At 36.1% G+C, this 18,454-nt stretch overlaps 1 protein-coding gene and 1 pseudogene across 1 annotated transcript; one reads left to right on the top strand and one right to left on the bottom strand.

Moving 5' to 3' along the window:
• Positions 1-3,689, bottom strand: LOC148584130 (protein PHLOEM PROTEIN 2-LIKE A10 pseudogene; annotated as a pseudogene).
• Positions 3,690-10,130: 6,441 nt separating this feature from the next.
• On the top strand, positions 10,131-16,003 carry ABCF1 (ABC transporter family protein). The gene is made up of 6 exons (XM_059573707.2): positions 10,131-10,263; positions 10,387-10,603; positions 12,571-12,644; positions 12,741-12,951; positions 13,034-13,268; positions 14,489-16,003. The coding sequence occupies exons 2-6, from the start codon at positions 10,394-10,396 to the stop codon at positions 15,544-15,546; spliced, it is 1,788 nt and encodes a 595-aa protein (XP_059429690.1). The 5' UTR covers positions 10,131-10,263; positions 10,387-10,393; the 3' UTR covers positions 15,547-16,003.
• Positions 16,004-18,454: the final 2,451 nt, after the last annotated feature.

Raw genomic sequence — 18,454 nt, 5'->3', positions numbered from 1 at the left:
TCACAGTCCATCAACCCACCCACTGTCTTTCTTCTCACTTGGTTTGAGACAAACGTCCTCAATTTTAGTCGGAGTTGAGCCTGGATTGGAATTCATGCCAGAATCATGGCAGGTTTTCACAAGAGTTTCAACTGCACTGTTACAAACCGATTTCCCTTGCTTTCATTTCATGCTTGGGGTTGGTTAGCCCAGATAACAAATCATCATAGAAGTTGATGTTCATGGTCTTGTCAAGATAAACAGCAACGGCCGTGCTGACAAACAATTGTATACAATCACCGATGAGCTCCCTACACCTATCCCGGAGATCACGTTCACCCATTGAGGAATATCATTTGTTTTTGAATCAACATGCTCAAAATTCGTCGAATTGTTTGAATAAAACGCCATGACCAAGTTCCTAGCGAAGCTTCCCACAACAGTGGAAGCAAAACCAGACCCAGCAAAGGAAAAAAGCTTGTCCATGGCCTGATCGGTGAAACTAGAAGAATTGGCACAATTATCACCACCGCCAATAGAGCCATCGGAAGATCGATAACCTAGTAAAATTTTGGTAGTTAAATCCTGCGTGAGCCTTGTCAAAGAGTGGGAGAACTCATCAGAGCTCGCAATCTTCGATATCTGCTTCTCTAGAGAACGCCTCGTCTGGTGAGGGTTCTGATGCCAACAGGGGTAATAACGTAAATTAATTTCAAAAGGGGTACTAACGTAAATTGAGCATCTAGATTGAGGGCAAAATTGATAGAAGAGGCGTTAATATCTCACGTGACACGTACGTGGGATGGATTCCATCCATTTTGACTGAAAATATTAACGGAGGGTTTAAATTGAAAAATTTTGAAACTTTAGAGGGGGTACATTGCCAATTTTTAAACTTTAAGGTTCAAATTTAAAAACTCCTGAAACTTCAGGGGGTAAACTGAATTCTCCCCTTATAATTATAAAAATATATATTACAATAAATGCGGTTAGCAAACTCAATAATCACTAACCGTAACCACCTAGGCGATTAGCGGTTTTTTAATAACTGCTTTTAAGACAGTTAGAGGTTAGGGCGGTTAGTAGTTATGACAGTTAGTGGACGGTTAATAATCACCCGCCTTTTTTTTTTTTAACTACCACGAAACCTTTTCATTTAGCCCCCTACCATTTAAAATTTTTGGTTAACTTACACGGCTAGTTACATACTCCATAAAATATATGAAGATACAACAAAGCCCTCCAATTAATGATATATATATATATATATATATATATATATATATATATATATATGGGGGCCTATGGTCGAATAATGGATCATCTAAATGAAGTCCTTTTCAAAAAAAAAAAAAAAAAAAAAATCGTTAATTGAAGGGCTTAGTTGTATCTTCATATATTTTATGGAGTATGTGACTAGCAATGTAAGTTAACCAAAAATTTTAAATGGTAGGGGGCTATATATATATAATTGTTAGTTTTGTCATTTTTACTTCCTTCACTAGATTTTGCTTAAAAAAAAAAAAAAGGAAAGCATTAATATTAGAGAATCCAAATGAATCAAAAGACGTGATGAACAAAAGACGCAAATTTGAGATCTCGAATTTTGCATATATGAGACCTTGAATTTTTTTAGATCTGAAATCTTTGACCTTTGAACGACTAGTTACTTAAGTAGTTTTATAGAAAATTAGAACAATGTTTGAGGAATAGCTAACATACACACATAAATGGAAACACACACAAAAAGAAAAGTAACAAGTACGAAGAGAACAAAAGCGTTTTTGATCAGTCCAAGTTTGCTACGAAACTAATACCAAATTTACATTTGAAATTAAAAAAAAAAAAAAAAAAAAAAAATCACAAGGAATTAAGTAAGTGCTCTCCAAAGTTGTCTCCTAGCTAATCATCTTCGTGGAGTGCATTAACTCACCGATCTTACAGTAAGCTTCTTCACGGATATAGAAGGAAAATATTGTAGATAGTGGAAGGACGATCAACACATCAAGAGAAGGATAGCCCAAGGCTTTCACCACTTCCTCTATTGGAAATCGACTCACGAGAACTATTTGCTTAGAGAAAAACTTTGAGACTCTAGAGAAAATCACCACAAAAGTTTGCAATGAACAGTGACATGAAATGGAACTTATAAGTGAGAGATTTTACTCATCACGTTTTAATGGGATTCATTTCTCGTGAAGATGTGGTGAACAACAGATGCAGATCTGAGATATCGAATTTTGCATAACTCAGATCTTTGACCTTGAATGACTTGTTACTTAAGTGGTTTTATAGAAAATTAGAACGATGTTAGAGGAACAGCTGACATACACACGCAAATAGAAACACACACAAAAAGAAAAGTAATAAGTACGAAGAGAACAAAAGCGTTTTCGATCAGTCCAAGTTTGCTACGAAACTAACACCAAATTTACATTTGAAATTAAAAAAAAGACATCACACGGAATTAAGTAAGTGCTCTCCAAAGTTTTCGGAACTTGGCAAACATTCTATCTGCTGCAAATGCGTAGAAATAGACTGACACGATAGTTGTTCACCAACGCCAACTCCTAAACCCATGTAGGTAAGTATGTTTGCTTGACGCTCTTTCACTCTAATTTTGGCTATTCATTCATCGATCGCTTTTAGATGCCCTACAGTTGAATGACTATTTGACAGCACCTTGTAGGCAATTGTCTTAGCATTTCTATTATCACCTCTAATTATGGCTAATTTTTTTTTCGACGTCTTTCAACTGTTGTATGGTATTCTACAAAAAGCTACGCCCTAAGTTTTCAGTGTACCTACGGAAAACACTTGGGTCTGATCTTTTATAATAATCTTTCCCATTAACTTACTTGCCTCCTAGCTGACCATCTTCATGAAGCGCATTACTTCACCGACCCTTTAGTGGGCTTCTTCACAGATATATAATGAAAATCTTGTAGATAGTGGAAAGATGATCTATACATTAAGAGAAGAATAGCCCAAGGCTTTCACAACTTCCTCTCTTGGAAATCAACTCACAAGAACTATTTGCTCAGAGAAAAACTTTGAGATTCTAGAGAAAATCACCCAAAAAGTCTGCAGTGACATGAAATGGAACATATAGGTGAGACATTTTACTCATTGAGTTTTAACAAGATTCATTTCTCGTTAATATGTGATGAACAAAAGACATCGATCTGAGATATCGAATTTTGCATATCTGAGATCTCAAACTTTTGTAGATATGAGATATTTGACCTTGAACGACAAGTTACTTAAGCAGTTTTATAGAAAATTAGAACAATGTTGGAGGAACAGCTGACATACACACGTAAATGGAAACACACACAAAAAGAAAAGGTAAAAAGTATGAAGAGAACAAAAGTGTTTTCGATCCGTCGAAGTTTTCTACGAAACTAACACCAAATTTACATTTGAAATCAAAAATAAAAAAGAAAAAGAAATCACAAGGAATTAAGTAAGTGCTCTCCAAAGTTTTCGGAACTTGGCAAATATTCTATTTGCTGTAAATGCGTAGAAATAGACTGACACGATATTTGTCCACCAACGCCAACTCCTAAACGCATGTAGGCAAGTATGCTTGTTTTATGCTTTTTCTCTCTAATTATGGCTATTTGTTCATCGACTGCTTCCAGCTGCCCTAATGTAAAATGACTGTTTGAGAGTACCTTGTAGGCAGTTGCCTTAACATTTCTATTCATACCTCTAATTATGGCTAACTGTTTTTCGACATCTTTCAACTGCTGTAAGGTATTCTCCAAAACGCTACTCCCCCAAGTTTTTAGTGTACCTATTAAAAACGCTCGAGCCTCTTTCCCATTAAATCTAAAATATAGAGAATATTCCTTATCACTTTGTTTTATTACAAATGATTGGATTCCCTTTCGAAATTGGTGTTCCTACAATGTTAGATGTGATTTCCCAATGTACTAAGTACTATTGACCAACGATAGGTCTCACTGTTAGATACATTTAACTAGTAATTACAGCAAGCTCACTTACTTGCCTACTAGCTAATCATCTTCATGGAATGCATTAACTCACTAATCTTAATTTCAGTAGGTTTTTTCAGGGATATAAAATGAAAATCTTGTAGATAGTGGAAGGACGATCAACATATCAAGAGTAGGATAGCCTAGGGCTTTCACCACTTACTTTACTTCCTCTCTTGGAAATCAACATACGAGAACTATTTGCTTAGAGAAAAAACTTTGAGACTCTAGAAAAATCACTCAAAAAGTATATAATGAACAGTGACATGAAATGGAACTTATAAGTGAGAGATTTTACTCAACGCGTTTTAACGGGATCTATAAATTGAAGAAATTCATAATGAAATAGAAATAGAAATAAATTGCGGAAATAAGATAAATGAGAGATAAAGATTTTAACTGGTTTGGTCAACGACCTACATCCACAGATAAAGCCCAAAGGGCTACATTAAGCTTTTATTGAATTATTTGTTTACAATACAGAATGCTCTATTTATAGAGCTTACACATAAGTGTAATCTTAATCAAATCCCTAATTTAGGGTGATCAAATCATAATCAAATCCCTAAATTAGGCTAATCTAATATTTATCAATCATAATCAAATCCTTAACTTTAGGGTCATTCAAATATATACTCTAACATCCTCCCTCAAACTCAAGGTGGAAGATCTTGAAACCTTGAGTTTGACCTTTTTTTTTTTTTTTTTTTTTTTTTTTTTTTGTGAGATAGCAAAACAATACAAAAAAGGGTCATCTATAGACCAAAAAGGAGAGCCAATTTTAGGCTGAAATCAGAGCCAACTGTGTGCTGGGCCTGGGTTTTAAACAATACCACATAGCCATATAAAAGGAGAGCCAACTTTGGGATGAAGTGAGAACCAGCTATGGGCTGAAATGGCCTGGGTTTCAAACAATACCATAAAGCCGAGCAAAAATAGGCCAACTATAGGCCAATGGATGGGCAACTTGGCCTTTTCTTTTTTTTTCTTTTTTTTTTGGGTTTGTTTTCTCTCATGCATTGCATCAGCAACATACAAATTTTTTTTGATATACAATAATAGAATGAACAATCTGCTACCAAATCATCAATAAAAATTCACCCAATTGCCCCATCGATTTGTGGATGCTCTTTGAATCCCTCATTGCCTTCAAGATGTCGATCTTTGCAAAAAATTCTCACTGCATCACCCACCAAAGGCTCATTGTCACACTTGCTGTGTGGGTTGTTTAGGCTGGAACACGATCTTGCAGAGAACAAGCAAAGCCAACAGGGTCAAAGAAGAATTGGATGTAAATCAAACTAACTTCACCTTGAAAATTTGTGAGCACCACAAGAGAAGAATCATGATAGGCAAAAAGAAAAGAAATCCACAGGATAGTTAGGATTGAATTTTGGCCTCAGCCAATAGCTCTGATACCATAATAGAATTCAAAATGAAATAGAAATAGAAATAAATTGCGGAAATAAGATAAATGAGAGATAAAGATTTTAACTGGTTCAGTCAACGACCTACATCCACAGATAAAGCCCAAAGGGCTACATTAAGCTTTTATTGAATTATTTGGTTACAATACAGAATGCTCTATTTATAGAGCTTACACATAAATGTAATCTTAATCAAATCCCTAATTTAGGGTGATCAAATCATAATCAAATCCCTAAATTAGGCTAATCTAATCTTTATCAATCATAATCAAATCCCTAACTTTAGGGTCGTTCAAATATATACTCTAACATAAATGAGAGATTTTACTCATCGTGTTTTAACGTTATCTTCTTCTTCTTCTTCTTCTTCTTGGAAATCAACTCACGAGAACTATTTGCTTAGAGAAAAAACTTTGAGACTATAGAGAAAATCACTCGAAAAATCTTCAGTGAACAGTGACATGAAATGAAACTTATAAGTGAGAGATTTTACTCATCACGTTTTAATGGGATCTATAAGTAAGAGATTTTACTCATCGTGTTTTAACGAGATCTTCTTCTTCAGCAATAGATATGAAAATGCTGTAAATTTGAAAAGTAATTTTGAAATAATTAAATTAGATATTATTATAGATAATTAAATATAGAAGCAATTATTGAGTATGCAATTTTTTTTTTTTTTTGAGTTGTTTGAAATAAATAAGGTATGAAAATGCAGTAAATTTGAAAAATAATAAATTAGATATTATTTTAGAATATTATTATAGATAATTAAATATAGTAGCAATTATTGAGTATGCAATTTTTTGTTTTTTTTTGTTTTTTTTAAGGCATTTGAATTAAATAAGTACCGTAAGGCTATGCTTCAATTTTTTTATACAATTCTTTTTACACCTATATGTAGCTTTTAAGAACATCATTGAATCAAAAGTCAATAGCGATCAATCTCATATCCAATGATGATTTTAAAAGCTACATATGAATGTAAAAAAAAAAAAAAAAAATTGTGTAAAAAAGTAAGAATAAGTGTAACATTATTCAATAAATTATTTCTATTGATTTTTGGATGAACTATACTAAATATAACATTATTTTATATTAATTAATTATTAGTCTCATGTCCCGCCCCTACTAGAACAACATCCTAGCTCTGTCACTGATGCCATCCAACGTTCAAGCAGAGAGTTAAGGGTGAAAAGGCGAGCGGTATATATATAGGCAGTTAGCAGTCAGTTGTGCTCCACAATTTTTTTAATTAGCGTTCTTCTTCTTCTTCTTCCACTTATACGGCCAGTTGTGCTCTACAATTTTTTTAATTAGTGTTATATCAATTGATTTTATTATGGCATGAAAAATATAAAAAAAATTAGAATATGTTTTCAAAATGCAAAGTAAAGATACCAATAGGTATGAAAATGCAGTAAATTTGAAAAATAATTGGGAAAATATATTATAAATCCCTAAGTCAACACGCCAAAACTAAATCAAAACTACAATAAACTCCCTACCGTCAAAATTTTTTAACAGCCGTTAAGGCCACTCAAAATGCACCGTTTTACCTGATTAAAATATTAATTTTTTATTAATTTAATTTAAAAAATTAAATCTAAAAATTAAAAAAAAAAAAAAAAAATTGAATGGTGGCCAAGGGTGGCCCTGCCACCCCCCCAACCCTTATGGGGGCCACCCCCAGGTGGTTTGGGGTGGCTTGCGGGCACCACCTAGCGGGCCACCCCATTGGGGGTTTGGGGTGGCTCGCGGCCACCCCATTGGGGGTTTAGAATATTATTATAGATAATTAAATATAGATGCAATTATTGAGTATGCAATATTTATTTTTGAGGTGTTTGAAATAAATAAGTACCGCACGGCTACACTTCAATTTTTATATACAATTTTTTTACATCTATATGTAACTTTTAAAACCATCATTGAATCAAAATTCAATAACGATCCATCTCATATCCAATGATTTTTTTTAAAAACTACCTATGAATGTTAAAAATAAAAAAAAAATAAAAAAAATTGTGTAAAGAAGTTGGAGTAAGTGTAACATTATTCAACAAATTATTTATATTGATTTTTGGATGAACTGTACAAAATATAAGATTATTTTATATTAATTAATTATTAGTCCCATGTCCCGCCCCTACTTGAACAATATCCTAGTTTCGTCACTGATGCCATCCAACAAGCAAGCCGAGAGCTAGGGGTGAAAAGGCGAGCGGTATACATATAGGCGGCTAGCGGTTTTTCCTAACCGCCTTCAAAAGTGGTTAGTGCAGTTAGTGGTTAGCTGGTGATTATTAACTGGTTGCCTTTTCATCCCTACTTGAGAGAATTGGATTAGTCGTTTGACCAATTTTCTATCACTTGTAATTATTTCTGCATTATTTTTGTTTTGGGTCTATTGTTGGGAAGCTCACAATTTTTTCGGTTTTAGGATTATCCACTCTCTCTTATTTTTGGATTAGGAGCGAGAATAATTCTACCTTTTAATCCTTTTCCTTATTAATTAAAAAAATATATATATTTCATTCTAAACTTGTTCCATTGTTAATAATAAATATTGTTAGAATATATTATATATTATTCTAGGGTTTTTGTCTTTCCTATTAGGGTTTATTTCATACTTTAGTTAGTTTAGGGTTACTTGTCTATCACTCATAGCATCTCTATAAATAGAGGCCTTTGTATTCATTCATTTAACACTACTCAATACAATGTAGTTTATTATATGCTTCCGCGCTCTCTCTACCCTTCTTCCGCTCTCTAATATATTCAATAATATATTTAATATGATATCAGAGCTATTCAACATGGTATTAGAGCTACTTTTTTGTGGCTTCCAATAAGCGCCTTTGACGTTTCCTGGCGCTCCCTTCGGCAACCTCAATTTTCCAGTTGTCTATGCGCCACCAAGCGGTCTTCCGCTCAAAATCTTTTCCACGCCTTCATTGCAGCCTCATCTGGAAAATTTATGCCAGATCCATGCTTGTGAGGCACAGATCTACAAATCTGTGGAAGATCCGCTGCCATCGGCCCTAAAACGCACTCTCAATGCGCCACGTTAGCCCTAGATCCACTCTCAACCCGTTCCAAAACCAGTTCTAACCAGGTCATCAGGTTCTAAACCGGTCCAATTGGGTCAATTGCGGATCCATCCAAGACATCTCCAATTCGATGCAAAATTGGTTCTAACCGGGTCATCAGGTTCGAAACTGGTCCAATCGGGTCAATTCCGAATGCATCCAAGGCATCTCCAACTCGATCCAAAAACCGGTTTATAACTGGGTCATCGGGTTCTAAACCAGTCCTACTTAGTCAACCCGGTCCACCGGGTTAGACCCAGTTTATATTATTTTGGGTCAACCATATTCAATGGTCCATGGGGTATGGCCAAATCTTGGCCCATGTAACCAGTCCAATGTAGCCTATAAGTCTCTCATCTAAGTTCAAGCCCAACATTTTGGGCCCAGTTGCCTCCATCAGTCACTAGCAGGCAACTGCCACCGCCGCCCTCTGTCGACCGCCACTGGCCGTCCAACTCTGGCCATCACTCCGACGACTTTTTCCAGCGACCCAAAAAAAAAAAAAAAAAAAAATCTCTCTATTTCCCTTTCTTTTTTCCAAACTCATGCTTGCACCTTGAGTTTGAGGGAGATGTTAGAATATTTTATATATTGTTATAGGGTTTATTGTCTTTCCTATTAGGGTTTATTCCCTACCTTAATTAGTTTAAGGTTACTTGCCTATCACTTATATCCTCTCTATAAATTGCCTCTGTATTCATTCATTTAACACTACTCAATACAATATAGTCTATTATATGCTTCCGCGTTCTCTCTCATTCTTTCGCTCTCTAATATATTCAACAATATATATAATAAATATATATATTTTTTCAATATAATAGCCGTTTCACATATCAAACGTGTCCATATTTCTAGTACGTGATCTAAAATCTTTTGTCAACTAAGTAAACAATATTTATTAAAAATCAAAATAAACAAAAATTCGCAATTTAGCTGACTAGTTTGGGCCGAGGCTAGTCCAGAATTGCTGCTTATAGGCCCACCAGACATTCCTTTTCCCCTTGGGTTCGCAGTGTATGCCTACTCTAAGGCCACGAAATCTTTTGCTTAGGGCTTGTTTGGAATTGCGTTTGAGAGGCTTAAAAATGTTTTTAATACTCAAAAAGTCCGTTTGAAGAAAAAAATATTCGTTTCGTAAAAAAATTTAAAGCCCTTTTAATGGTCCGAAAAGCCTAAAAATAGTCAAAACACACTTTTGACAAAAACTTAAAAATGAAGCTTTTGCCCAAAAGATTTTTTTACTTAAAAGTTCTATTTTTCAACTTAATTCCAAATAGACTCTTAGAGGCCAACGTCGTATAATCATCCTATTAGCCAGTAGGAGAATAGAAAGAGAAGTGCTACATATTCTAAATTTTATTCTCAAAAGTTAATTTTCAAATGATGTATCATCATCTCATAAGATTTATTATTTTAAAAAGTGTGTTACCAGCTGATAAGATAAGATTGTACCACATAATTGGGGAATTGAAAATTTTTTGGAATGCATAACATCTCTCAAACAAAACACAAAACCAAGGATTCTCAGTTTCACACGCAACCTAGCGCTAGAGTCTTCAAGCTCCGGGACACGTGGAACCCGTGCTTTCACACTCTCTTTTAGAGATATATATATATATATATCATTTGTATAGACTTCATCTCAACTCGCCTCCACCGCCACCGGGTTTTGCTTCTATACACCGATTTGAGCATCGGAAAAGCTAACCCTAGATCTGAGTCCACAACCTCTCTCAGTCGCTCCTCCGATCTCCCACGAAGGTTCGTTATGTCCCTTTTTATTATTAATTTTTTTTTAGATAATAGATATTTTCTTGTGAAGTTATTCTTGCGTAAATTTTAGGGTTTGTAATTTTTTTTTTGGGGCGTACTGTGGGTTTGTAGGTTAAGGATGGTGTCGGACGCGAGCAAGAAGAAGGCGGCACAGAAGAAGGCGGCGGCGGCGGCCAAGAGAGGAGGGAAGGCTGCGGCGGCTGCGTCTTCGAAATCCGTGGCGGCATCCGATTCGCAGAAGTTGGAGAACGGAATTGAGGCGCTTCAGATATCGGATCGGAACTGCACCGGCGTTCTCTGCTCGCACCCGCTCTCGCGAGATATCCGCGTAAGTTACCTACCGATCGATAAGCCGAAACTATGTTTATCATTGATTCCATTAAATTGTGTTTCTGTTTGGTGATTTGGATGAATGAAAAAGGTGGGTTTATAAGAATTAGGTGACGCTGTCGCTTGTTTTGATGTGTTTGAGCTTGTATTTTGTTTATGTTCTATCACGTGAATTTGTTTTGTGGAAAAATCAGGTAGAGTACGAAAAGCTAGAGACAAGATTGATTTTCCCTGCTTAAAATTTGTGTTGAAAGAAACGGCATGGTCCTCATATTCTTTGTTTTCTTCTATCTAATAGCTACAAGTTTCATTTAGTAATGTTTCCTGTTACACACTGTATTCTTTGCTTATCAACTTCAACGAGGTGTTTGACGGTGTGTTCTTTGTACTGTAGGGATTTATGTTTTTGCATATTTGGTGAATGTGCTGCATAAAAGAGAGTTAGTGAAACTGTTTCAACATTGTGTGGAGGAAAATATTTTTGGCTTTTTGTTTGTTTGTGAGAAAATATAGGAGCAAAGAAACTGATGTGGTTGATTTTTTCAACTTTTTATCTTTTGGCAACACGTGAAACTAAGGCTTCTGTCCATGGTCATTGCCTCTGTAGAAGCTAAACTTAACCGAGTCTGATACAACGTTGTTTCCTTTTTCATGGAACTAAAACCAAGGGATATTTATTGTTCAAAAAGTTACATTAATGTTTTTCCCCTCCATTACCCTCAATGAGATTCTTAGTTTGCAAATTGTGAAGAGGGGTCTTCTCTCACTCACCTCTAATTTCTGCATATTTGTGCTTTTTCTTGGGTTCGAGGTTTTTATTGCGTTTGAATGGACTTTTTTCATTGGGTTTTGTTACGGTATTAGAAGAAGAAGAAGATTTCTCTATGTTGGTGATGCATTTCAGTATTGGGGTGGAAGTTTATATTACGTAGATCAACTCAAGATGCACAAGAATTCTGGCGTACCTATTAAAGAAATGGAACACTTTGGGAATACAACACAACACATGGAACTATGGAATGGGTAGAAGTGCATTACAATGGTCACTTAGTTTCATTTATAAGTTAAAAACAATGTTTCCGAATGATACAAGTATCATTCAAAGTATTTAAAGCTGATATTAATAAAGTAAAAGGCTCTAGCTAATCTCAGTATCATTAATGTGGCATGTTGTCCTCAATGAACTTGTCAAAAAACATTAAAAAAAGGAACTTGTTGGTCTTACTAATTGGATGAAGTAATGAAAATCGAATACAGTTTCTTTGATTTTCATGAGGCAAACAGTGAACTCTAATATTTATTGGGAGACCTCCTGAAATTAAGTCAAAAAATGCTTTTGAGGCTTATTGAGTAATCAATCTGATTTTTTACAGTTGAGTCTTGTCCTCTTTGACTAGACATAACAGATAGGAGTATATTTCACTTTAATAGATTATCTGATTGGGATATTATCTATGGAAAATGATAAATTTTGTTAAAAGTTTTTTGGCATATCACAATACAATTCCAGCTTAATGGTTATTTTATATGATACTGTGGAATTATATGGTACCTCCATTATCTTGCCATATTGATCTCTGTCGTTTGAAAAGTAACAACAATAATTATAGAACAATTAGTTAGGCAGCGATATAAGTTATTGGGTCCCTAGATGACACACAACATAATAGTATAGTGGATGTCTTCATCTTAGTGAGTCTCACTTTTACCTTATTGTTGCTAGCTTGGTGCACCTAGACAAACGCCCAGTTGAGCAGCTGGGTCTGTCACCAGGTCCTTTATGTTGCCAAGGGTCAGTTGCTTGAATATCCCCTTCTGAATATAATTCATTAGTCATCGTTGTTGGAACTCCTTGGAGGAGGTAATATTGTGCAATTGAGAAATTTTCTGCATACATATGTAGTTGAATGTCTCACTAGAATGTAAAATATTGAATGATGAACTGACTTTTTGTGTTCTTTGCAGATAGAGTCTTTATCTGTTACATTTCATGGACATGATCTTATAGTTGATTCTGAACTGGAGCTTAACTATGGCAGGTTTGTGAGTCTTAGCTACTTACTCTATGTTCTAGTCATGACAGGAGCCATTTGTTTAATTTCATGCAACTATTTCATAAAATTTTATCTTTTCAGACGTTATGGGTTGCTTGGATTAAATGGGTGTGGGAAATCTACACTCCTCACTGCAATAGGGTGCCGAGAGCTTCCGATACCTGACCACATGGATATCTTTCATCTCACAAGGGAGATCGAAGCTTCTGATATGTCTTCACTTGAAGCTGTCATAAGCTGTGATGAGGAGAGGTTGAGATTGGAGAAAGAAGTTGAAGTTTTGGCTGCACAGGTGTGTTGAAGTTACTTATGGTTTTGGTGCCTTTTACTTCTTGACCATTTCTTGTGACTTCCATGTACTTTTTTGGCTCTAGGATGACGGAGGTGGAGAAGCTCTTGAACGCATTTATGAGCGTCTGGAAGCCTTAGATGCAGCAACTGCAGAGAAACGTGCTGCTGAAATTTTGTTTGGTCTTGGATTCAATAAGCAGATGCAGGCAAAGAAAACTCGTGATTTTTCAGGTGGCTGGAGAATGAGAATTGCTTTAGCGCGTGCCCTCTTTATGAACCCAACCATCCTGTTGCTTGATGAACCTACCAATCATCTTGGTAAGTCATATTGGTTAACATATTGCTTATGGTGTCAAAGATGTTTTTTTTTTGTTTAGCACTTTATGATGTCTGCTTTTATTATTCTCAACCTCTAGGCATATGTTTCTAGTTGGAATTTTTTCCTCCGTTTCAAGTTTTTGTCTCTTAAGAGCATGTTTGGGATTGCGTTGGGAAATAAAACTTTTAAAGTTATAAAGAGCCTTTTGTTTTTTTTTGATAAGTAATAACCAGTCTTATAAAATAAAGAGCTCTTTAGAAGAAGCTTCATTTTTAAGCTTTTTTCGAAAGTGCGTTTTAATCATTTTTAGAGAAAAAGTCAAAGAAGTGCTTTTGAAATTTTTTACCAAACATGTTAGCTTTTTGTTTGGCACAGTTTTTTAAGTACTAAAAGTACCTTTTAAGCTCCGCAATCCCAGACAAGCTCGAAGAGTCTTTTGTGAGAACACTCTAGTTTGAAACGAAATCAAAAATTAGTTGAGCCTGAGGAAGGTGGACCTGTTTATATCACCTTTTTATAGGATTATATTGTAACTGGCCATAATTGTGTGTATCTTAAGTAATGTTACTTTCACTGGTTAGAAATGATTGTGGCCTCTGGGAAAATGATAAGTTATAGCTGACATTGTATCCGCTCGAGTATTTGGACAGTGTCCAAGCAAAAAGCTAGAATGCATTTTTGAGTGCGCCGTGTTGGGCATCTTGTTCACCTTTCTTTGCCTAGGTACTGTTTGCTGGTCTTTTGGAAATGCCACAAATTGATGGACATTTGTTTAAGGAACTTGTTTAGACTCTTGGTGAGAATGTATTTTTCTTATTCATTTTATTTCTAGTTCCAGCTAGGTATGAGATGGTTTAAGCTTTACATCTGGTGGCAATATTTGTTTTTTGCATATCTGTTGCTGGTTAGCAGCATCCTCCCACCCCCGACCTCTCTTTTGGTCTATTGAATACCCATTACCCTCCTTTGCCATATAAAGGGTGCAGTTCGTATCATCCCATATTCCCTCAATTCTTATTGCAATCATTGGTGAAGAAGGTTTTTATGGAGGTCTTTGGGACGACACAGACAACTTAAATAGATCTTTCCAACTTTGGTAGCTGAATGCTTTTGTTCCCAGCTCTTTTACTTGTTTAAAATGTTCCTGTCTTTGTTTGATTCTCTCTCCCCCTCTTTTAAATGGATAATTTATTCCTTTTTGCTTTTCTCTGGAGGACAGATCTAGAAGCCTGTGTCTGGTTGGAGGAGACTTTGAAGAATTTTGATCGTATCCTGGTTGTGGTGTCACACTCCCAGGACTTTCTGAATGGTGTCTGCACAAACATTATCCACATGCAAAACAAGAGCTTGAAGATATACACTGGTAACTATGATCAGTATGTTCAGACACGTTCTGAACTGGAAGAGAACCAAATGAAACAATACAAGTGGGAGCAGGAGCAGATTTCTTCAATGAAGGAATATATAGCTCGATTTGGGCATGGTTCAGCTAAACTGGCTCGCCAGGCACAGAGCAAAGAGAAAACATTAGCAAAAATGGAGCGAGGTGGACTTACTGAGAAGGTGGTGAGAGACAGGGTACTGGTCTTCCGCTTTGTTGATGTGGGAAAGCTTCCACCGCCAGTACTTCAGTTTGTGGAAGTAACATTCGGGTATACACCTGAAAATCTCATTTACAAGAACATTGATTTTGGGGTAGACTTGGACTCGAGGATAGCTCTGGTTGGACCCAATGGAGCTGGGAAGAGTACGCTGCTGAAGCTAATGACTGGTGACCTGGTTCCTAATGATGGAATGGTCCGGCGGCATAATCACCTTAGAATTGCACAGTTCCATCAGCATTTGACTGAGAAACTTGACTTGGAAATGCCTGCTCTTCTGTTTATGATGAGAGAGTACCCGGGAAATGAGGAGGAGAAGATGAGGGCAGCAATTGGAAAATTTGGACTGTCTGGGAAAGCCCAGGTGATGCCAATGAAGAACCTATCAGATGGGCAAAGGAGTCGGGTGATCTTTGCATGGTTGGCATACAGGCAGCCCCAGTTGCTGCTGCTGGATGAGCCAACTAACCACTTGGATATTGAGACAATTGACTCGCTAGCTGAAGCATTGAATGAATGGGATGGGGGTTTGGTTCTTGTTAGCCACGATTTCAGGCTCATAAACCAGGTAGCCCACGAGATATGGGTGTGCGAGAATCAAGCTGTTACCCGGTGGGAGGGTGATATCATGGACTTCAAGCGGCATCTAAAGAGTAAGGCTGGTTTATCTGATTGAAGCCTGTAGTAGCAGGATGGATCCAAGGCTCTCGATATTATTATTAGAGAACCCTGGTTTACTTATTAGTATTTTACAGTTGAAGCCAAGGATTATAGCTTCCTGAGTATCCGGATTTCTTCTCATAGATTGTGAAGAAGACCAAAGAGCAGAGTAGGGCCTGAAGGCTTTGTGATTCTGGTTATTGTTTCGAGCTAACAGGTTCCATGACCTCTGCCTCCGTTATTAGTCATCATTATCTTAATAGCTGATATTTTTATTTCATCATTATCTTCTTTGCGGTTCTAATTTACTTGGTTGTTGACCAAGGTTGATATTTTACAATTATCTATTTGTGCTTATAGCCCTATTGCGAATTGTGAACCCATCTTTGTACCTGTGCTTTATCCCGCGAAAATTTATATGTTGTACTGGAGAGCCTATTTGATTATTACTTAATTTTGCCCTTAAATTCTTATTAATCTTGCACTGTGAAATGTCTGCTGAAATTTGATTCTGCTGCCCAACTGGTTTCTTATAATACGGTCTTCACCGATTTCTTGGCAAGTCATGGTTTATGGAGAACGAAATATGCTATGTTCTGTTTTTCCTCCCCTTGCTGTCTCTCTTTTGGGAGGGCAACACTTGCCAACTTCTCTTGAGAAGGGATGTTTTATTACATCAAAAAGCTGCTTTCGTGCACCACGAAGTTTACCCCAATTGCATGGCATTCAACAAAATAGTATTATGGGACACGTCTTCCCTCGAAACTACTATTTGTCACCTTGACTCCTTTCCTAAGAATTGACGGAAACTTGGGTATGTGATTTATACGCGTAATTTTTATTTATTTATTGAATTGTTCACATTTTCTTTCAATAAAGGGGAAAAAAAAAAAAAAGAATGAAGAGGTTGAGGGTGGCTAAACCACTTCTTTTAAGGCCCAAGGGGCGGTCCTTTCTGTATTTTGGTCTTTGGAAGTGGCTGAACACCCCTTAAGTTGGAGGGGTAGTTCAATCTTCCTCTCAAGCCCCCAACCCTCCCTCTTTCTCTCTCTTCTTGTTTTAGATTTTTATTACAGTTTTTGTTTTGTTCCCCTTCGAAAGGTTTTTTCTCCCCCTACATAGAGGTCATATTTTAACTCTCAAAATAAAAGTATTATGGGTATCTCAAAATGGTATTTGTAGGTCGTGTTTTCGTCCATTTTATCGTGAAAATACCAACGAAAGGTGCTAACAAAAAAAAAAAAAAAAAAAAATCGTAATACATGGGGTCTAGTGTCAAAAATAACAAATTGAAAAGCTATTTACAAATGGTCTGTTAATTCCTGGCAATAAATATAATATTATAAAAAGAACGTGGACACAAATGATGATATATTAAGATGAGGCTGGGCTAAAGTAGCTTAGTAAAATGGATGAGAGACCTCTAAATGAAACAATAGTTTAATGGTTTGGCAAAAACAAAAAAAAAGACGTAGTAAATTGGCTCGAAGCTTCATACGTCTAACTTAGCGTTCTTTCTAAAGACAAATTTCTCAAGAAAAACCTAGCTGTTGCATGTATTTCATTAGGTTTTAAAATTTTGAAACAAGCTTTTTAAGGAAGATGATTCATGATGTTAAGCGTTAGCCCTTGGTACATGATGTTAACCATTGATTCCTGACGTTATTAACCCTTGGTTCATGATGTCAACCAACCCTTGGTACATGAAGATGAAGCTAACCACCCTTGGTCCATGATGTCAACTCTTGATTCATCAAGTTAACTTTTAGTCCAAGATGTCAACCCTTATTCAAGATTCATAATGTTAAGCCTTACCCCCACACCCCCCCCCCCCCCCCCCCCCCCCCCCCCCCCTTTTTTTTTTTTTTTAATTGAATAACATGAAGCCTACCCTTGATGCATGATATCCTCCTTTTATTTTATTTTTTGTGGTATGTATAGACAAACATTACAAACAACGAAGCAAAAACTTTTTTTCTTGCTCCTCATGAAAACATGATTAACCCCATAGATCTTAAGACTTTCAGATCTTCTTACAAATAGTAAGTATGTGATGCTTCGGCTTTTGAATATCAAAGCCGTAAGTGGAAACCTTTAGTTTCCATGTGACATTACGACATCAGAGTTATAATTTTGCACGGAATTTATATATATATTTTTTCTTTCTAAATACTCTAGGCATACTTCACAAATAATACCATGAGTTGACTAAACTTTCCCGAAATGATATAGCCATAAATATTGTTTTAGGTTGCATAATAAATTCACACTAGGTGCTTCGATGCAGTGTTAGGGCTGTTAAGTGAGCGAAGCGTCTCGCGAGCAAGCTCGAGCTCGGCTCGCATAAGCTCGGCTCGTGCTCGACTCGAATATTAAATGAAACACTTCATGAACACAAATCCTAGCTCGAATATTAAACGAAGCAAGCTCGGCTCGACTCGGCTAAGCTCGTGAACAGCTCGTATAAGCTCGAGTGTGTGTGTGTGTGTATATATATATATATATATATATATATAAACTAAGTAATACATAATTAATTATAAATCTCATAATTATTAAAACCTTAAAATTGCATTTATATTTAAGCGTTAGATAATGGAAAATTCTAGACTCTTCATGATCAAAGAGAGAGAGCAATCATTAAAAAGACCTTGATTCAATTAGAACATATCCAAACGAAAGGAAGAAGAATCAAGCAGAAACTATTGAGGGAGATTGTGAAAGGTATAAACTATTGAAGAATCAAATAGACCCAAACACTATCACTACCTGTTAAGAAAACATCAATCTCTAAGTTTGCTTATCTATAAAAGGATGCATATCCTCTCTCTTTGAAACCAAATGCCTTGCTGTATTGACTCAGGCTCCATACTCGACTAGTCAGGTTAAGCAAATGCTCATATGCAAACTAACTTCTTAAGCTG

This window comes from Corylus avellana, chromosome 8 (assembly GCF_965113065.1).
Source record: "Corylus avellana chromosome 8, dhCorAvel1.hap1.2, whole genome shotgun sequence".
Lineage (NCBI taxonomy): Eukaryota > Viridiplantae > Streptophyta > Magnoliopsida > Fagales > Betulaceae > Corylus > Corylus avellana.
This window is presented reverse-complemented; position numbering and strand designations above follow the sequence as displayed.